This window comes from Aspergillus affinis, assembly GCF_023601865.1.
Source record: "Aspergillus affinis strain CMG 70 chromosome Unknown NODE_2_length_704391_cov_89_054091, whole genome shotgun sequence".
Lineage (NCBI taxonomy): Eukaryota > Fungi > Ascomycota > Eurotiomycetes > Eurotiales > Aspergillaceae > Aspergillus > Aspergillus affinis.
Genome location: NW_026515783.1, coordinates 172,809 through 193,419, shown reverse-complemented (window position 1 = coordinate 193,419; position 20,611 = coordinate 172,809). Strand labels below are relative to the sequence as shown.

At 51.9% G+C, this 20,611-nt stretch overlaps 6 protein-coding genes across 6 annotated transcripts; 3 read left to right on the top strand and 3 right to left on the bottom strand.

The window, feature by feature from the left end:
* Positions 1-4,232: 4,232 nt before the first annotated feature.
* Positions 4,233-5,073, bottom strand: KD926_005866 (eukaryotic translation initiation factor 4E; the record flags this gene model as incomplete). Its single annotated transcript, XM_053098248.1, has 3 exons — positions 4,233-4,703; positions 4,765-4,836; positions 4,891-5,073. The coding sequence occupies 3 exons, from the start codon at positions 5,071-5,073 to the stop codon at positions 4,233-4,235; spliced, it is 726 nt and encodes a 241-aa protein (XP_052960904.1).
* Positions 5,074-5,938: 865 nt separating this feature from the next.
* KD926_005865 (Mpv17/PMP22 family protein) lies at positions 5,939-6,717 on the bottom strand (the record flags this gene model as incomplete). The annotated part of the gene is made up of 5 exons (XM_053098238.1): positions 5,939-5,982; positions 6,033-6,338; positions 6,415-6,520; positions 6,578-6,632; positions 6,707-6,717. 5 exons carry the CDS (start codon positions 6,715-6,717, stop codon positions 5,939-5,941), a joined length of 522 nt encoding a protein of 173 aa, XP_052960903.1.
* Positions 6,718-7,189: 472 nt separating this feature from the next.
* On the top strand, positions 7,190-8,217 carry KD926_005864 (40S ribosomal protein uS5; the record flags this gene model as incomplete). Its single annotated transcript, XM_053098227.1, has 3 exons — positions 7,190-7,453; positions 7,642-7,899; positions 7,960-8,217. The coding sequence occupies 3 exons, from the start codon at positions 7,190-7,192 to the stop codon at positions 8,215-8,217; spliced, it is 780 nt and encodes a 259-aa protein (XP_052960902.1).
* Positions 8,218-9,513: 1,296 nt separating this feature from the next.
* Positions 9,514-11,452, top strand: KD926_005863 (cytochrome P450; the record flags this gene model as incomplete). Its single annotated transcript, XM_053098215.1, has 3 exons — positions 9,514-9,936; positions 10,055-10,873; positions 10,931-11,452. 3 exons carry the CDS (start codon positions 9,514-9,516, stop codon positions 11,450-11,452), a joined length of 1,764 nt encoding a protein of 587 aa, XP_052960901.1.
* Positions 11,453-12,224: 772 nt separating this feature from the next.
* KD926_005862 (opsin family protein) lies at positions 12,225-16,497 on the top strand (the record flags this gene model as incomplete). The annotated part of the gene is made up of 11 exons (XM_053098204.1): positions 12,225-12,348; positions 12,432-13,302; positions 13,433-13,811; positions 14,052-14,170; positions 14,542-14,589; positions 14,837-15,017; positions 15,226-15,347; positions 15,406-15,472; positions 15,549-16,036; positions 16,164-16,298; positions 16,416-16,497. 11 exons carry the CDS (start codon positions 12,225-12,227, stop codon positions 16,495-16,497), a joined length of 2,616 nt encoding a protein of 871 aa, XP_052960900.1.
* A 584-nt stretch (positions 16,498-17,081) lies between these two features.
* Positions 17,082-20,255, bottom strand: KD926_005861 (isoleucine--tRNA ligase ISM1; the record flags this gene model as incomplete). Its single annotated transcript, XM_053098193.1, has 2 exons — positions 17,082-20,197; positions 20,249-20,255. 2 exons carry the CDS (start codon positions 20,253-20,255, stop codon positions 17,082-17,084), a joined length of 3,123 nt encoding a protein of 1,040 aa, XP_052960899.1.
* Between the last annotated feature and the right edge of the window lie 356 nt (positions 20,256-20,611).

The window sequence follows — 20,611 nt, the reverse complement described above, 5'->3', positions numbered from 1 at the left end:
AAGATGGGTAAGGTGCAGATGACCTCCAACAACAAACAAACCTTTGCATGTCTCGAATGTCTGAGGCACCTCAAAACCACTAGTATTCCTTATTTTGTCTTATGGTGGAAGTCTTTTAATAAGATAGGGAGATGTAATTGAAACCATGCAGAAAAGTTCATTCGGATAAAAGTATGTACATTTTACACCGGTCCACAGCCAGGGTTCTTGACACCATGATGATCTCTTTCCATCCTCGTTGAGCAGTTGGGAAGATATCCATCACTCCGGCTATTTCAGACATCCAAATCACTCGTTCAATTTATCAGGTCTTCTTTGATCGGGTGTTGGCCTCTTAGCACTAGTATTCCGCATTCCACCAACCCAAAGTAGCTCCCGGTCTCGGTCTCTCTTCTCTGCTAATCACAAGCCAAAAAGTATCAGTACAAGGTCTCAATCGGAAGTGTTCAAAATGGTATCACTAACTTGCGACGATAATCCAATCCACCAGCTTCATCTTCCCCTCCCTCCTCCTCAAGGGATCAATGAGCGTCCGCGACAGAGATAATTCGAAATCAATTCAACAATGTATGACTGACCTATAACGATTAGTCAACGTCAACCCCCTCCAGATCCCTAGAAGTATTAGCAGTCACTCAGCCCTTTGAGTCATTTGGAACCACTGGCCTTTCTTCATGAACAGAAGGAATTATTTCCAGGCCCTTCCCAACCACCCAACCACAGGGCCCTGGAAGAAAGCTGCAGGGGTTAGTTCTACGAGGTCCCAGGCCCGACCCCAACCGATCCGACCATGCGGTCCTGGGAATCAAACCATGCGAGATGGAGATGAGTGAGGTAGTTAGCAAAAGAACTCATCAACGTAGCAGGATTGTCCGCTAACCTTGCTACGCGACTAGTATAATTATCTAAGGCCCAACCCAACCGCCCATCCACAGGACCCTGGGTTATGACAGACCGTGTGTCGTCGGGCTGAGGCCTAGCCTCAGGCCCCTATCAGTTCCTAGGGCTATTCCCTCGTTTGTATACATTCTGTTCCTCTTCCTCGCCCCATACCGCCTTCTTGCGCAGGGCTTTTGAGCTTGTTTGCTCTCCTTGGGATTCTAGCAGGATAGGTGACGCCTAGGTGTGCTCAGGCCACCCTTCCTGTTAGCCTTCTCCGGTCCGTTCAGCCTCCTCTAGAGCTTCTAGGCCCCTTTCATTGTCTCTCTCTGCTCTGTGTTGGTCCTTCTGGTGCTGTTCTCCGGAAAGAGCCACGTCCGTATTAGCTATAAAGTCCAGTAGGGCTTTAGTAGCTTTAGGCTCCCTAAAGAGCCTGCTTTCCGGGTAAGATTCTTGTACGGAAGGCCTTGCTATTTCCGCTCTATCTAGAGCTGTATATAGTACCTCTCGTTACCGTCGCCATTGCCTGCAGCTGATTGGTATATAAGAGACTGTCTCCCTAAGAGCTTGGCAGTTTTGGCAGGTCGCTCTTTCCCGAGATTTAATGCGGTATAGGTATGATCCGATAGCTGCATGTTCTATCTTTATCTAGAAGTATCGGCTAGCTAGGCCCTTAGTAGCTGTTGCTGCTATAGGATCTAGTTGCCAGCCTCTTCCAGGCTTATAGGTTTTCTGAGTCGATTGTGATCTCCGGCTCAGACTATTTTTTAGCTGGTGTTATCTGTTTGCTCTCAACACCTCTGTACAGGTCCTACGAATAAATGCTAGTGAGATCTCTCTGCAGTCTGGTCTCGGTATTTGTACTGCAGCTTATTTTGCTGCTTAATCTGCTCTTTCGTTTCCTTCTATGCTTGCATGTCCTGAGACCCAATGAATTATCGGATTTTGGCCTCTAGATAGCAGGTCCTGAGCGGCTGTGCGTATGTAGGCAGCTATTGCCTGACCTGGTCCAGGTCTTGCGTATTGTAGCCTGCTTATAGCTGCTTGGGAGTCAAGTAGTATGGTAATTGGTCCTTGGTTTCCCATCTTTCTCACTAGCTGTAGTCCCTGGTAGACTCCCAGAAGCTCTGTATCGAAGACTTCATATCCTTTTCCTATTGGTCATCTTTTTGTCTTTTAGCAACCTTGCTGGGTTTGCCATGCTATTCCAGCTCCTGTTTCCCCATCTTCTAGTCTAGATCCATCTGTCCAGATAGTCTGAGCTGCCCGGGCTGCCTTTAGTGCTTCCTCTGTAGGCTTGATGATAATCTGCCCTGGAAAGCTGTTCTCTGAGATCTGTATTGAGGTTTCACAACCTCCTGATGGGTCCACTGGTAGGATCTTATTTAGCTGGCGTGCTAGATGTTAACCTAGTGACCAAGGTCCCCGGTTTGATTCCGCCCAATTTCGGTCCTCTTCAGGCTGTTCGTTAGGCTGTATGTGCTGATCCCCTTCTCTAAAGCTAACCGGAAGAATTTGTCTTGCTGGATGGTTCTCTGGTAGACCTAGTAGCCGGATAGTATATCCTAGCTGTCTCGATTCTAGTAAAAATTCAGCTGGTGTTAGGCCCGCCTCCCGTATAAGGGGGCCGATAGGGTTAGTTCTGAGCATTCCCGTGATTTCTCGAGCTTGTCGATTGAGCAGTTGTTGTACCCCTTCTAGCCGGTCTTTCTAGCCCTACTACCAGAGCTCTACCCCATATAGAGCTACTGACTGCACTGCGGCTACCTGGATCCTGCGTACTAGGCCTGGGGGCAGGCCCTGTCTGCGGCATAGAGACTGTACCCCGGCCTCTGCTGTGCGGGCCTTCCGTAGGCATGTATTATAGTGGACTTTTAGGGTGAGGCCTGCATCCAGCCATAACTCTAGCCATCGGGTGGCTTCTTGGTTGAATGAGACCTAGTGCCCATCGACCACTATACGGGCTCGCTGAGTCTGGGCCCTAAGTTCCTGGCCTCGTTTTCGGGTGAAGAGGACCGCCTTTGTTTCTCTGCATCGAACTGGACTTTATTCATCTGGCCCCAGCTGATTGCTATCTCTGCAGCTTGCTGTAGCTTTTCGCGCGTTTCTTTCACTGAACACCCTGGGGCTAGGAGACCTATATCATCCGCAAATGATAAGGCCTGGACCCCCGGTACTGCTGTCTCTATAACCTTAAAGACCCCGCTGAGTCCATTAACGTAGCAGGGTAGCCCACTAACCTTGCTGCCCTGACAATGTCATTATCCCAGGCCCGACCCAATCACCCAACCACAGGGCCCTGGGTTAGTCTACGGGGTTAGTAGGTGAGCAAAAGTCCCAGGCCCGACCCCAACCAGCCCGACCATGCGGTCCTGGGACTCATCCACAGAATATGGGATGGATGGGGTTGTAACAGTCGCAGCGAATTGAAAGCAAGGTCAGAGATCGAACGAGGAGCTAAAAGTAGAGGAGAGAGAGAAAATGAGAGACGATTGTTACAACTCACCGAACGCAGATGAGACACGAGCTCACATCCAGCCCAGGTGATCATAGAAGATCAGTGGGAAAGAGAGACGAAATGAGTCACAGCATACACAAAACGTCATCCAGCGGACTATATGAAGAAAGCCGATGAAGTGGATGAGATGAAGAAATGTAACAGGTTGAAGCAGAGATAGAAACAGCAGGATAGACGGAGAGGGAGAGGGAGAGTGAGGAGATGAGATTTTATGTGGGAGAAGTGAAGGGGGAGGTTGGAAGGGAAGCTTCCCTTAACCATGAACAGTGAATGACGGTTGCCTTCATCACGAGATTATCCAACAGAAAATCAGTTCTACGTCTATGGAGTCATCTCTTCGTAATCCGAGTAGGAAGTTCACAATAATAGATTCCGATTTGGTTGAACTATTCACTATGTATAAATGTATCACAAGAAGGAATAAGGAAATAGAAGTGAGAAAAAGGAAAAGAAAAGAAAAAATGAAACCCAGCAAAGTCCTAAGCAATAGCATGAAACATCGTGAAGGTGATCTCTCATCCTCATTTCTTCTTCTTTTTTTAAAGCCTTGAACAAACCCCAGAAAGAAAAGGAAACAGAACTTGAATCGAAATTGGTATAAACCTCGTCAGATAACATATTGAGAGATACATGCCGTCGGTTTCTATGGTTGATCATCGCGCAGTTTGTTTGGCCAAAGTCATGTCCAGCCCAAATCTGCTTTTCCTCATGTAACTTTTTCTCGTTTGTGACTCGCCCATCACAAGATTTCTTATCATCGCATGCATGGTAAGAGAACGGAGCGTATCCGGAGTAAATCGTAAATGATCGAAAGACGCAGGGTTTATGATGCGCTTTAGACGGTGTACTTGGCCTTGGCCCGTGTGCTGCCGCTGTGGGCACTGTCCGTGTGTCCGGAGAACTCGACGACATCGCTTGCATTGAGGCGGAGAACCTCCTTGAACCGTCTTCCAATCGACTCCAGGACCTCCTTGCCCTGAGCAGGTGTGCGGGTACCGGCCTTGTCGCCAGGAAGGCTCTTGCCGACGGTTCGCGTCCACAGACCGACACGGTAGAAACCCTTACGCACGTTCACCACGACGCCCATAACCTCGCTGTCGCCATCGCCCTCCAGGGTCTCGCCGATAGCGGCCAGCTGGGCGTGAAGCCACAGCTCATCGATCGGGACGGAGCGCTTGTCCTTGAATGAGTACGACCATTTGCCGCCGTGCTTGTTCTGGGGGTCTTCCCACTCGGGTCGGATTCCCTTCTTGAAGAGGTGGTAGTCGGCCTTGAGGCCCAATTCGGAGGTTGGCGTGATGTTGTTCTAGCAGGGAGACTGGTCAGCCAAATCTAAGGTGATGAAGGACAGATGATCAAGGTCATACGTAGATGCCCCAGAATTCTTCGACGGAGTTGAAGGTGACGACCTCCTTCAGAAGGTCGTTCCAGTTGTCGCCCTAGAAAGGAAATATTAGCAACCCTGCTGATGATTCGTCACGTCGATAACGCACCTTGCCACTGGGAGGCTTCGTGAACCAGAGAGTCCAGTCGTGCATCAGGGGATGCTTCACGTTGAAGTTGTCGGCATCGTGGAACACCGTGACCGAATCTCCGTTGGCCTTTTCGGTCTGTTCGGTGGGTGCGGTGTTCTCGTTGTTCACCGGTAGGGGAGGGTTTTCAGCGACGGCGGCCATTTTGAATGTGAAATTCGAGTGAGATGAAGGATTCTTTCGAGCGACCGAGATGACGTGGGGGAGACTGCGGTGATAGGAAGACCGAGTGGATTATCGGAGAGGCGAAGAAAAAAGTCTTGGTGGGAGCGGCAAATTCTGAGCGAAAATCGACCCTCGGCGAGGAAGGAGCAACCTAGGGGATGAAGGCTGAGGAAGAGCAAGGAATGCGGAAGGTTATGACGGAGGCAGGTATCTGCTCCAGGCAGAATCACGACGAGATGCGGTGACGGAGGTTTCAGAGGATTCTGCGGCGAGAGACAATCTGAAGTTTTGAAGCGTTTGGAGCCGCCGCGAGCTGGATGGGCGACCAAACCTTTCCCGATCGGGCCGCCGCCTTCTGGTCCGTTCCAAGCCCTAACGAGGAGTATACGAAGTATGAGTGGGTGTTTGGAACAATCTGACCACCAGATTATGTGGGATTGAAAATATCTATCGACTAAATTGATAATGTCACAGTTGTTTCTCCCGAAAAGCGAAAATAGAAAAAAGAAAAGAAATTTACCTCAGACTACCACAACCCCGGCATTCACCGCAAACAAAACTCCGGCAAAGAGAATAAAAATTGAATATTGAGAAGTATAGAAGAAATAACAGACAACACCAGAGATCCTCCACCAGCTCTATATAGTTCCGAATATCTATATTTAATCGAAAATGTCTAAACGCGGAAAGCGCCAGATGATGTCCAGGAGAAAGGAAAAAGGAAGCACAGCGGAAAGACCTCTATGACCCCAGAAGAAATCGAAAACAGATGCCGGCGTTTGCCAGTTGTACAACCAAGGGTATCACTAAACGCAGGTCTTGAACAAACAAGAGAGAAGGCAGACTATTGATCGTCGCTGGTGATCATACTAAGAAGGCAGTTCCAGCCTATCGACTTGTCAGCATACTTCAGTAAACCAACGGTTCAAGATACGTACCCAAGCTGACCACATTGACGACCAGTACCCGGAATTCAATCGGAACAAAGGCAAAGTTGACTCCCTGAACCAGAGGCCAGACGGACAGGTTGGCCTTGTATGTGGGAAGGAAGGCGTTGCGCCACTTCTCGACGGGATCGGTTCCTTCCATGATGGCCAGAGAAGACAGCAAGCAGGACAGGTTGATGGGCGTGAAGATGGCTTGGTCGGCAACGACGCGGGCAACGATGGTGCTCTTAGTGCCTTTAAGAACGACGTGACGCTGGAGGAAGCCGAACCATGTCGTGGCGGCGGGACCGAAGATAGCTATGAAGAGTCAATGGACGTCCAGTAACTTTGAGGACAACCAAACAAGATTGAAATGACAGGATGATGTTCTTACCTCCACCATAGATCGCCAAACGGGCTGTCCGGGCTAGATCGTGCTTCTCCCAGCCCTTGCGATCGACAGCCTGTTGAGCGAGGACATCTCCGCTACCAAAGAGAATCTAGACCGAATAAGTATGAAGATCGTCGTGCAAGTTGAGGAACGAGAGGAACCGTACAAAGCTGGTAGCACTGGCGGTGAGAATGGGCGACTTAGCCAGTTTTGCCTGGTACCTGATAACCGTGACGTTAGCTTGGAGCATCAAGACATGGGGGTGACGATCGGGAAAAGAGTAGGATAGACGCACCAACGCAACATCTTGACGAGAATTGAAGAGTAAAAGGTGTTCAATTGATACAACCAAAGACAATTGATGCGACTGGAACCAGAGCAACGGCAGCAGAGTGGTGGAGGGAGGAAGGGAATGACAGAGGCGTTCGATGGCAAGGAACCAGGACAGAATGATATAAGAGAACGGAGACTCCCCCAGACCGCCGATAAGAAGGGACGAACCCCAAACAAGCAAAGGCGCGACCGCCGACCGCCACGCGGGCCACTCATTGGCGGCCGCCGTCACATGACGTGGGTCCCTGCACGCGGGTTGCAGCGTTGCCCAAAGGGGAGAGCCGCCTAGGGTATAGGGCTCAACCTCGCTTAGCGCACCCGCCGGCGAAATTTCGCTCCCCCAAACAGTTGTGGATAGCGAGCGAAAAAGTCAACCTCGACGTCGACAACCCTCAACGAACACCCCTCCCGTTCAACTCCCCCCCAAATCGCCATATAGATCAACATGGCTGACGCCGCTCCCCGTGGACGTGGAGGATTTGGCTCGCGCGGTGACCGTGGTGGTGACCGTGGCCGTGGCCGTGGTCGCCGTGGTCGTCGCGGAGGCGCGAAGGAGGAGAAGGAATGGCAGCCCGTCACCAAGCTCGGCCGTCTCGTCAAGGCCGGCAAGATCACCAGCATGGAGCAGATCTACCTGCACTCTCTGCCCGTCAAGGAGTACCAGATTGTGGACTTCTTCCTCCCCAAGCTGAAGGATGAGGTTATGAAGGTACGGAAACGATATTCTTTGAGACAGCGACGGATATGAATTGGAGGACAGAATGCGCATTGCACATGTGGAATCAACCGGAATTTCGATACATTGGGAGGAAGGAAAATTCGACATGGAATTCGCAGGGCGTTGAAAGACAGGACTTGAATGACGCAGTTGCTGACGGCATTTCTTCAAAACTACAGATCAAACCCGTCCAGAAGCAGACCCGTGCCGGTCAGCGTACCCGTTTCAAGGCCGTCGTTGTCATCGGTGACTCCGAGGGTCACATCGGTCTCGGTATCAAGACCTCCAAGGAAGTCGCGACCGCCATCCGTGCCGCCATCACCATCGCCAAGCTGGCTGTCCTCCCCGTCCGTAGAGGTTACTGGGGTACCAACCTTGGTGAGCCTCACTCTCTGCCCGTCAAGCAGAGTGCCAAGTGTGGTTCCGTCTCCGTCCGTGTACGTTACGATTCCCTGTGTCCATGAGTTGGTGGGGAAGACAGCAACTAATTCTACTAGCTTATCCCCGCTCCCCGTGGTACCGGCCTGGTTGCCTCCCCCGCCGTCAAGCGTCTACTCCAGCTTGCTGGTGTCCAGGACGCCTACACCTCGTCGTCCGGTTCGACCAAGACCCTTGAGAACACCCTCAAGGCCACTTTCGTTGCCGTCGTCAACACCTACGGCTTCCTTACTCCCAACCTGTGGAAGGAGACCAAGCTCATCCGCAGCCCTCTGGAGGAGTTCGGTGACGTTCTGCGTCAGGGCAAGAAGTACTAAAAAATAGTGCAGTGATGGGAATAAATTTGCATGATTGTTTTTGAAATCGAACCATTTTCCTACGGGGTTTTCTTTTACCTTTTTTCCTCTTCACATTTGGCTGTAGGATCGGCAAGGCTCCAGCGCACTCGACAATTAACGCTTTTACGGTATATGGTGTCTACGGTTGTAATATTCGAGAGAGAAGCACGATTTAATTAGCGTCAAGTCAATATACTTCCTCTCGCCAGTCTTTCTTCGCCTGCAACGCGACATCAAATGCGTCTACTACCCTACACCGTAGGCAGTGCATATTGAATGTACTCCGTAGAACCGTCAGTCGCAGTCAACGATAACATACGTACCTCTCATGGCCATAATCCATGGAACGCGCTGCGTAGCTTCCGTCTACTTCAACTCTTTTGCTGTGACGTTATCGAGCGTTCCAACCCACCAGTCACAGTCCAGGCTGCATAATAGGTCCCTATCCACTCAGCCCTTCATTCGACAGCTTGAATCAACCGGAGAATAAGATGATTAAATCCAAGGTCCAAGGATCGTTAACTCCGTCATCCGCACGGGCAACTGTGGGTCTGCTGATATGCGGCGCACGGAGCACATCGATGATCGTGGCCAATGAATTGTAGTAGATTCATCAGTATGATTTTATTGTATTGTATTGAACACGGTGTGGTGGTGGACGAAACGCTTTTTTGTGTTAATGACTAGAAAAGGTGATTATATTGGAGGACTCTACGTATTTCTGCAAAGGTTTTTTTTGAGTGATTGTTCTCTTGAACCTTGTAGTACTTATTCTCTGCGAAGGATACTCGAATATATATATTTACTCGGGATCGGAAGATAAGGTCCTTCTAGATTCTCGCCCCTCCCCCCACAGTAAACCATATTCATGTCGCTGGCTTTGTCTGGTACTCGTTATTTGATTCTGATCTCATGTAACTTGCAAATGAACAAAAAATGCCAATGTACATAATTTAATGCAACGCTCCAAGTCACCTGGCAGCCCGAAGTAGAAGGAACCTAAAAATCTTGCAGGGCCATCCTTCAGACTAACCGGAAAGGGATAGAGCTCAGCTGCCCGGATTGGGTGGGGATACGCGCCCTCCCCCCGTCTACCTCCAGTAAGGTAGGTAGAATGTAGATTCCTCATCCCGGTCAAGCATGCACTTCCCCTTTCTCCGCATCGTCATCCGTGCCATCTGGACGGCTGAAAACCGGGCTATCTTCCCTCCATAATGACTCGACTCGATCGGACGATTTTTATCCTCCACACCGCGTGTCCTCGCAACCTATGATATGATCCTATACTCACTCTTCCTGGGCCTCCTGGCCCTATACATCGTTGGCTATGTCCGGCGCCTAGTCACATATACTCGTCGTATTCGACCGCTCAAGCTCCCATACATAGTGGCTCTATTCTCCGACTCCGATCTCCCCGTGATCATCCTGTACGGATCGAACTCGGTCCGCTATGCCATCAACCACTGGCTCCCCGGGTGGTTATCCGACCGACTGAACGAAGCGAAAATCATCAGCCGCTGGTCGGCCAAGGATCGCATGGCGAAGAGACTGGGCGGGGTGTTCTTCAGAGTCACCCCCAAAGGCCCCGTTGGCAATGTGTCCGATGCGTCGGTTACGTCTCAGATCTTCGGTAATCGGGGTGATTTTCCGAAGCCGACGCAGCAGTATGGTTGGTTTAATGTCCTGGGTGCTTGGTTGGTATGTAGATTTGAATGCTGATTGAGAAGGTCTTTTGGAATTGTACGGTCCGAATATCGTCACGGTAATTTTCAGCTCCACGATCAGATACTATCTAGGACTGAACTAAGGAATACAGGTTGAGGGTAAGGAGTGGCAGCATCACCGTCGCCACACGGCCACCACGTTCAATGAGAAGAACAACGCTCTGGTGTGGAAAGAGGCGATTCACCAAACCACTCAAATGATCGAACATTGGCAGGAGACTTCACCAACCGCGACCGAAAGAGACTTCCTGGTCGAGAGAACCAGAGAAGATGGTCTCAAACTGACCTTGAATATCCTATCGGGGGCGGGTTTCGGAGTCCCGATCCCCTTTAAACCAGTGCAACAAGGCCGGGGCAGCGACTCGGAAGATATCTTCAAAGATTCCAGCACTCCGCCAGCAGGCTTCGACTACACATTCAGCGCCGCCATAGCGTATGTGAGCATAAAAATTATCACCGTCATCCTGGCGTACAAGATGATTCCTCGACGGCTCCCACGCCAGCTTGTTCCGTCGTTCCTCCGAGAAAAGATAGCAGCATACCGGGATCTCGACGCGTATCTGCATAAGCTGGTTGTCAAGTCGAAAGCCAGCGTGCAACACTCAGACGAGAACGCGGGAAACCTGGTCCACGGCATGCTTCTGTCTCAGATGCGTGGGGATCAGGACGGGGGCGATAAAGGCCTGACCGATGTAGAGATCATGGGAAACATGTTTATCTTCGCCATCGCTGGACACGAAACAACCGCGACGACCTTCAGATACGCCCTTCTGCTTTTGGCGCTCCACCAAGACGTCCAGGACTGGCTTTACGAAGGCGTCTTGGAAGCTACGCGTGACGAGCCCGTCGAAGTCAGCGATTGGGATCATGACCGATTGTTCCCTAAACTTATCACTCCTTTATGCGTCATGGTACGTCAGGCCCTATATTGACCCGAAATAGGGACATAAACTAACGAGTGACTACAGCTGGAAACTCTCCGTCTCTACCCCCCTGTCATAACCATCCCCAAATGGACCGGCTACTCACCCAGCACCATCACCTACCACGGCCAAGACTACATCATTCCGCCCAAAACCAACATCAACATCAACGTCAACGTCCTCCACCTATCCGAAGAATACTGGGGGCCCGACGCCAAGCACTTCCACCCCCAACGATGGGACGCCTCGAACCAGGACAGCTTTCTGGCAAAGAACGCCGACACGCCGGGTCTGGTCGCTGCCGGGCTAGAGCTCCCAACCATCCATCGACCAGTTCGCGGCGCGTACGTCCCATTCAGCGACGGCGTGCGGGCCTGTCTCGGGAAGAAATTCGCCCAGGTGGAATTTGTAGCCGCGCTGGCTGTGATCGTCAAGCAGTTTCGGGTGGAGCTGGCGGAGGATAGTGTGGAGTTTCGGCGGAATGCCGAGAGGGTGCTGGAAGGGGGGATTTCGGTCTTGACGTTGGGGATGGAAGAGAATGTTCCACTGCGGCTTTGTAGGAGGTAGACTCTGCGGGTAATGATCATTAATGAAATTTGACATTTGTTATCAGGTAGTGTGGAGTGTTTTTGCCTTTGTTTGATGGCCTGTTTGTGTCTTTCATTTACCCGTTTTCTTGCTCGCTAGGACATTGTGTAGCAATCTTGTCTTAAATATTATTTGATGCAGACGTGCGTTCTTTGAAGGAACATAGTAGATTACAGGGGGACTTTTAGAACTCTAGATAGGTGCCAGGTCTGGTCTTTGAAAAGCTTTTTAGACTCATCAAGAGATAGATCTGGTAAACTCACTGAATGAATGGTTGATATACTATATCTTGCTGTACCATGACACATCCGTGATATCTTGTTTGTTCTAAGACTGTTATTTGCAATAAAGAGAAGAATTCACTCCTACAAATTACCGGAAACTATGTAGGTTCATTTACGCCAAAACTGTGTTCTACTTTAGTTCTATCATGCTTGAGAGGAAGACTCCGATAATGCATCCCTCAAACTACTCTACAGAAGAGACCAACATCACAGTTCCCACAGTATAGTGCAGCCATAAATACAAGCAATCAACTAGATTTGCCTTGTTGTCAAAGCCATTCACCGATGGAAGTGATTTGTCTCTCCCTCTCTTTCAAAGAAAGTGAATAGTGGCACTCCATCCTTCGCTTCACATTTCTTTGCTTGCCTTCTCAACACCTCTCACTTTCCCCAATCCGCATTCTCCCTCTTCCCTCAACCCGTTACGATCCTTTACGCTCCCCTCACGTTTTCCCACCCTCTTCGCGATGCCGACAAACGAGCTCAAGATGGAGGAATACCCTGCACACTGGAAAGCCACCCTCATGGGAGAAGCGTTCTGGAAAGACGCTGAAGAGTTCAACCAGCCCATCAGTGACAGTATCGACGCAAGTGAGTCTCCTTCCCCCCACCTCATCTCCCCTCCCTCTTCCCAATACTGACCCTCTCCCCTCCTCATCCATCATCATCTCTAGATTCCCACCCTCCCCTCTCCAGATTCCCCTTCAACATCGGATCCGAACAGCCACCCAGCTCCCACCATCATTCTCACCAGCAAGACCAACCCTCCCAAACCCCAGAAGAATCTGAAAAGCTCCGCAGACGCTTCAGCACCAGCGACGCCCTCCGCTCCTTCGCATCCAGAGCATCAAGCCCGTTCCCTGCTCCGTCGCGCGGGTTCGATCTGCGTCGTGGCCGTTCTCAATCCCGTCCACCTTCCCCGTCTACTCCGCGTCGATCAAACTCGATTCTGCGCTCCACGTTCAACATGCTGAGCAACAAGGCCTCAGAGTCTGCGTCTGTGGACCCCTTCTCCTCGGAGACTAGCAAGCGTGCTCGTATCCCTGCTAACCAGGCGACTCCTACCCATCCGTTGCTGCACTTCCGCGGCGGAGATACCTGGGAGGCGCTGGATAAGGGAAGACGCAGCCTGGGTCTGGACGTGCTTTTGCCCGTGGACGTGCTGAAAGAAGAAGCAGTCACCGCCGCCGGCGCAGCGAAGGCGCATAAACCCAAGAACGCCTCAGGCGAACCATCGCCGGAATCCGAACAAGAGACATCCGACTCCTCGCACATTGTGCAGCGCGCCGAGTTCGAGGTCCTGCCATGCAAAGAACTCGAGCCCCTGAGCCAGTTCCGTAAGCTGCGCGTTCTGAAGATCACGGGCATGATGCAGTCATATCAGAAGGAGATCTGGCAGGTGGCTTGGCTGAACGTCGAGTTGGAGGAGCTGGAGATGGGAATGGCTTTGAAGCCGCGGATTCGGCATCCTTATGTCGAGCATTGGCCGTATATCAAGGGTGGTTGGATGATGAGTAAGGATGTTTATGGGGAGCCTATTTACTTGTGAGTCCTTTCCCTCCATTTATTTCTGTTCATGTCATACATATCGTCGCTTGGTTCGGATTCCCATCGAACCACACAACCCCATCCTAAGCCAACGATCTTTCACAGCCAAACTAACCAACCCCCCCAGTGGCACCGAAATGTCCACCGGGATCCTCCACCGCAAAGTCGGCTGCGGCGAATATCTCGACAAAACCCTCATGGAAAAAGCCAAGATCTGCGCGCTCGCAATCGGCTGCAGCCGCCAACGTCTCTCCATAAAAACCCTCCGCCTAACCGGGTTCGTCGTAGACGCCGACCCCTTCCTGCACTGGTTCGACCCGAAGCGTCTCAAGACGATCGATTTCAAAGACTACTGCGTCGACGCGGGGTTCTATCTCTCGATGCCGATGGCGAAGGTCGAGGTGTTGTTTCCGCGCGAGATCGACAACAATACGAAGGCTGTGGTGGGTCGTAAGACGACTATGTACAAGGATTTGAAGGTGATTCGGATCGAGGGGGGCAAGAAGGTGGGTGAGATTCCGTATCGGGGGCCGGATAGTTTGAAGGCGGAGATTCCGAGGAATTTGGTCCCTGGGGGAAGGAAGGGGGTGGTTGAGGAGATTGAGACTGACTGATTGACTGGCGGACTGTCTGACTGTCTGACTGGGTTTGGTCATGTTGATTGAGTGTTTTTCTTAACAGTGAGCAAAAGTACGGAGGGTTGAGATTCTCATTCTGAGCATGGAATCTGAAGTCATGGATCTTAGGGAACACTGATAGCAGGGAGTTTGCATTGGGTTTGCATGGTTACTGGCTGGGTGGTTTTCTTGCGCGTGGAGTTCAGGTTCAGCGAGTTCTTGTACGGTGTTTATGAGGAGGCGAAAAGGTATGGCGTTTCATGGTACTGGTCGGGGTAGGATGGATGACTGCCTGTTTAGACCAAAAAAATGTATGGATCTGGGAACATACGAAGACTTGTCAAGTAGTTTGAATCTATCAAAATTCAGACTCAACAACCCTGAAGAAAAACACTAGATATGTAGAATCCTTAGCAACGAGTTGGATGAGATCGGCAATCCATTGACTGTTAGCAATCCTGCTACTATCCAACTTGTGGCTCAGTGTTCTTGGAATAGCTGTGGTATAGTACCTGATATGGCGATGTTGGGTCTACAGTCAGTAGAGGTTTTCAGCGGAAAGCAGCTCAAGTGACCCGAGGTGTTTGATTAGTATATCGAATGGCTTAACAGTCCATAGTCGTCGTACAAGAGTCCCATGGATCCTAGATACGAATGACATGGACAGGTATGTCATCGATCATTCTCAGCCCTAGCAGCCGTACAAAGTAGGTATATTTAGCAGAAGCGGTCAGCAACTACTACTGTATCTCGTAGAACAGAAATAGACAGTCTGCAAGGGATCTACAAAATCTAGTCCGTCCAGTGCACGGAGCACGGAGCACGGAGCATGGAGTATACAGTCGATCTCCCGACCTCCCCGTCCCGATAGACATCCATCGTGGCAATAACCGCATCATCCCACCATCACGCAGTCGGCTGCAGACCGGTGTAACTCGAGGCCAGGGAAAGCCGGCCATGTCTCGCGGGTCAGCGTCGCAGCACGAAAGTCAGGATTCGCGACCGTTAGAATCAGGACGGGGTTGCGTTGTCCGCATTGGCTGCATCCCAGACCCGGTCTTCGATGACGACACCGTCGAGGTCAGCATGACGACTGTCGGTCGTAACGCCGTTAGGCCTTCTTTATAATGAATGCCCCAGATGATCTGCTGTCTGGATTGATCAGAATATCGTGTGAACGTTGGTCACAAGTTCATTTTGTGTTCGTTTCTTCCCGCTCAGTGCAGTTAACGAATCTACGGCTTCATCCTCCATACCTAGTATCTCTTCCATGGCTGTTATCGATATGCTCGAGGCTCTTCAGTCAGAGCCGGTGCCTGTGCCGGCTCCGACTCCTACTGCGCCTGTCTCTCCTATTCCGACCGTCATTCCGGGCGACATTCCTATCCTGCAGGAGATTCACGATGCCGGAAAGCGCACATTATGGTAACATCCCACCTCGTCCCCATACTACAACCTAGAGAACCATCTAACGGTCAACCAGGGTCGTCACCGTTCTCATGGCCCTATCCTCCGTCGTCTTCTACATTCTCGCCGGACGGTCACCCGTAGTACGTCCTCCCCTTGCCCTTCTCTCTCATCCCCTTAACCCAACCCCATCAGAAACCAAGCTAACCACCCAACCAGCCCAAACGCGTCTTCCACACCCTCGTCGCCCTTAGCACGACCATCTCCTTCCTCGTCTACCTCGCCCTTGCCACCGGCGAAGGCATAACTTGGAAACACGACCTGATCCGCCACACGCACAAACACGTCCCCGACACCTCCACAGACTGGTACCGCCAAGTGCTCTGGCTCCGCTACGTGAACTGGTTCCTCACCGAACCCCTCACCCTGATCAACCTCTCCCTCGTCTCGGGTCTCCCCGGCGCGCACCTCCTCGTCGCCGTAGCCGCCGACTTCGCGATGTTGGGATCCGGCCTGTTCGCGACCTACGCGGGCCACACGGCGCGCCGATGGGTTTGGTTCGCGATCAGCGCCATCGCGTACCTGGTCGTTGTGTACCAGGTGGGCGTGAATGGTGGGAAAGCGGCGAGTAGGAAGGATGTGCAGACGAAGAGGTTCTTTGGGGCGATTTCGGGCGTCGCGTTGTTGGTTAAAGCGTTGTATCCGATGTGAGGCCTTCCCCTTCCTTTCCTTCCGTTCCTGCCCTTGCCCTGTTCTTGTCCATTTGTTTCGCTTAACCCCAATTCCACTCTTCATTTAAAGACGAAAGCAAGACTGACAAAAGAAAAACCATAGTGCCCTTGCCGCCGGCGCCCTCGCCTTGAAAATCAACCTCGATTCAGAAAGCATTCTCTTCGCCGTATATGATATCATCTCGCAGGGTATCCTGGGCTACTGGCTTCTGATTGCGCATGATGGTTCGCCTGGAATGTAAGTCCTTTCATCCCCCTTATAAACCGCTACCAGTATCCCTTTGGCTGGCATGCCCCAAGTCTGTCTGTATCTGTGACGTGAATGCGATACTGACTCGATCGCGATGCTCCCTAGAACCCTCTACGTCGACGGCTTCTGGACTAATGGAATTGGTAACGAGGGTGCCATTCGGGTTGGTGATGAGGAGGGTGCTTGATCTAGGATGCCTGACTTGAGTGGTTAGCTTTGGTGGTTATGATGTAGTTGAGTTGCATTGAGTTGAGTTGGGTCGGGAGTGGGGAAGTATGAGAGTCGTGATGTTATGAGGCGTGATGTGGTATGATAATATGACGTCATAGGTCGATCGGTCGACTAGCCGATCTTGGGTTAAAACAGATTGGAAGGGAGAGGAAATGTTAGTTGACTAAGGTGCAGGTAGGCAACTAGTTGATTTGTTAAATTGTTATCATTTATTTATCTACTTAATGTCTTATTGTTTGATTTGGTTTTCAGTTAAATTAACTTATATAACTCTTATTAAGGGGGAGGAATCGAATCCTAAAAGCAGAGCTCTGTCTTCTGTTTCTACTTTTTCGGCTAGCCGAGTTCACTAACCCTGAACGATCTATCAAGATACTCAGCACAGTGTGATGGTGGGCGTTTGGGAGATGGGGTTCGAGCGGAGGTTGAGGAGGAGCGTATATGACATGGTAGAAGCTGGGTTTGTATAAATACATATGTATTAAGAGCAAGGTTGTCTAAAGGTGATGTACTATATTACATGAGTTCTGGATCCTTTGTTCAAGATATAACGGCATCCAGTTGCTGAACGACGTCATCGCAGCGACCACACAGGGATTCTTCTTCAGCCACCTGCTCGGGAACGACATAGCGCCAGCACCGCGGACATTTGTCTGCCTGCGGCGTGAAAACATGGACGGTGCCTTTCTGTCCGGTCTGGAGCTCGTACTCCTCGCTGTAGTGCCATTGCGCGTCAACAATAGCGCTGGGTGTGGCCTCCCCAGGAGCTCCCAGGGTCACAGAGGAAACGACAAACTGATCCGGCAGCTCCGCCAGATTACGCTGGAACACGGAATCAGTGACCCCCTCGGGGAGAACGATGTGGACGAAAGACTGCAGCGAGGAACCCATTTCCTTCTTGGCGCGGGCGGTTTCCTGCGCGGTTTTGATGGCGCCGTGCACGGCGACAAGGTCCTGGTAGTCGGTCTCGAGCGTGGGGGTTTGCCATTCCGACTCGGGGACGGCCGCGACGCGTCGCAGAGGGTGTTCGCATTGCGACTTGATGGCTTCCGGCGTGTGCTCCCACGTCTCCTCCACCAGCATCGGGGTGATCGGGGCCAGGATCTCTTGGAGGTAGTGGTAAATGTGGAACAGCGCGGTCTGCGCCGCGCGGCGGCTGGGGCTGTTCTCGCCGTAGGTGTACAGTCGATCCTTGATGGCCTCCATGTAGAAAGCGGAGAATTCCAGATTAGCCCATCGGTTGATGGCGTTCACGGCCTTGTAGAACTCAAAGTTCTCGCAGGCCTTCTGGCTAGCGAGGACCATCTGAGACAGATGCAACAGGGCGACGCGGTCAACATGCTGCAGCTGGTCATACGGAAGGCGGTTTTCTAATCGGAAATCCGAGAGCGCGCCTAGGAGAAGCTTGAAAGTCACACGGTACTTGTGCAGGCTGGTGTTGACCGTCTGAAGAACCTGTTTCCCTATAACCACGTCCCGCGTGTAGTCGCTGCTGGCCGCCCACATGCGGAGTGCGTCCGGGCCCAGCGCGTCGTAGACCGGCCCCTTGCTTTCGGCCTGCTGCTTTCCCTTGCCTTTCCTCGGCTTGAGAGGCGGCAACAGCGTTCCGTCCATAATTGCCTGCGGTTCGATGGTGTTGCCGATGGATTTGCTCATCTTGCGGCCTTCTTCGTCGAGCGTGAACCCGTGGGTGATCAGATGCTTGAACGGCGCTCGAGGGGCCACGTCGGTTTTCCCGGAAGCGAGCTGGTGCGCGGTGAAAGTGAGCAGTCCGGATTGAAACCATCCGCGGTGTTGGTCGGTGCCTTCCAGGTAGACGTCCGAGGGGTATCCGTTGCTGTAAGGCGTGTCGATCTCCGCCCAGCTGGTGCCGCTATCGAACCAGACATCCATCGTGTCGGTTCCGCGACGATAGCCGGGTCCAGACGCATCGTGCAAGAACGGTGGGATCCAGGCCAAGTCGTCTGCATCGTCGGTCCACCAAGCGTCGACCCCTCGCTGCTCGATCACAGTCATGATATGGGAGACGGTGTCCTTGGTGAGGACCGCCTCGCCCGTGCCTTGATGGTAGAGCGCAGGAATCGGCACGCCCCAAGCACGCTGACGCGAGATACACCACTCACTCCGGTTTTTGACGAAGTTTTCCAAGCGCTGTCGGCCAGAGGCGGGTACGAAGTTGACATCATCCAGCGCCTTCACGGCGCTGCTGCGGATGTCAGCGACATCGGCGAACCACTGTTCCGTGGCCCTGATGATGATGGGACGCTTCGATCGCCAGTCGTAGGGGTATTTGTGCTCGTATCGGTGCTTGGCAATCAGATGGCCTTCAGACTGGACGTATTCGAGAGCAGCGGTATTACCTTCATCCAAGACGCTCTTTCCACTCAGCTTCGCGGGGTCGCTGGGCATGGCTTGGTCGGTGAATCGGCCTTGGTCGTCCACGGGGGCGAACGCCGGAATTCCGCGCGAGACGCAGGCTTCGTAATCATCCATTCCATGTCCTGGAGCGCAGTGCACCAGACCCGAACCCGAATCGGCCGTGACAAAGTCCGCGGTAATGATCGGCTGGGCGTCCGCGTCTGGTCCTTTGAAGAGGGGTCGGTAGGTCGTGCGATCGGCCAGTTCCGAGCCACGGATAGCCGGGACAATGACCGGCAGGTCCTCTTTCAGCATATTCTGGAGATACTCGATGCGGGACTGAGCGATAAGAAGATGACCGTGCGTTTCAGATTGAACAATCGTATACTCGAGATCCGGATGGACAGCGATAACGGCGTTGGCAGGAAGTGTCCAAGGAGTCGTAGTCCAAATCACAGCGCTAAGGTCCTTGACCTGCAACAGCGGGTTCTGCGCAAGATGCGGCGGGACCGAAACCAAGGGGAACTTGACCAAAGCAGCCGTAGAGGTATGATCCTCTTTATACTCCAATTCGGCCTCCGCCAGGGCCGTCCCCGTCGACGGCGACCAATACACAGGTTTGAAGCGTCGATAGATCAGGCCCTTCTCGACCATCTCACGAAAGATGCCCAGCTGCCTCTTCTCGAACGCCTTATCCATCGTCTTCCAATGATTCTCCCAATCTCCCATGACCGCGAACCCGCGGAACCCTTTCATCTGATCCTTGACGGCCTTCCCGGCCAGCTTGCGCGCCGCCTTCCTAATCAACGCCGCACTAACCGGCCCGTTTGTCGCCTCACCCAGTTCCTTCTGCGCCTCCAGCGCCTTCAACTCAATTGGTAACCCATGACAATCCCACCCGGGGACGTACCGCACCGCCTTCCCCTTCCCCAACTGCACACGACAGATAATATCCTTCAAGATCTTATTAAGGGCGTGGCCGACGTGCAGCCCACCATTCGCATACGGCGGACCATCATGCAACACGAAGGGTCGGTCGGCGGGCCTCTCACGGCGCTGCCAGGCGTAGAGGTCGTCGGTGCATCGGCGCAGGTATTTCGACTGATCGGCGGGCGTGACGCGAGCGGGAAATGTCGACTTGGGGAGCTTGAGCGTCGACGACCAGGACCGAATGAGCGACCGCGGCAGTTCGGGCATCCTACCGCTCAAGCATATCCTGACTCTGGTGGTTGGGTCGAGGTCAATTGGCGTGAGTGGATTTTGGGGGATGGACAGAGATGCAGAATGCGGATTTGAATCTGAGGATGAAACGAAGTCCGGCAGATGCGTCTTGTCACTTGTTTACTTACACCGCATTTGGGGCGGGTCTTGGTGGGTATATGTGGTATTTGATTACGAGTTGTAAATTACGAGTGTTCTGATTGAGGCAGCAATTCAAAGGGTGCTGTTCATTTTTTGAATGAAAATTAAATTATTTACAGATGTAAGGAAAGTGAAATTGAGCATGGTTTATATAATGGGCTTGGAAAATTAGGCATTTTGTGAACAATAGACTTGGAAATGCCGGAGTTGACAGATCTATATATAAACACACCAGTAAGTATCGGGAGATCTACTCCCAGAATTTAGAACCAAGAGAGCGTATTCGGACAAGGGGAACATATACACGAGAAATCAAATAGTATAATTAAAAGGCATATACAAACTAAAAC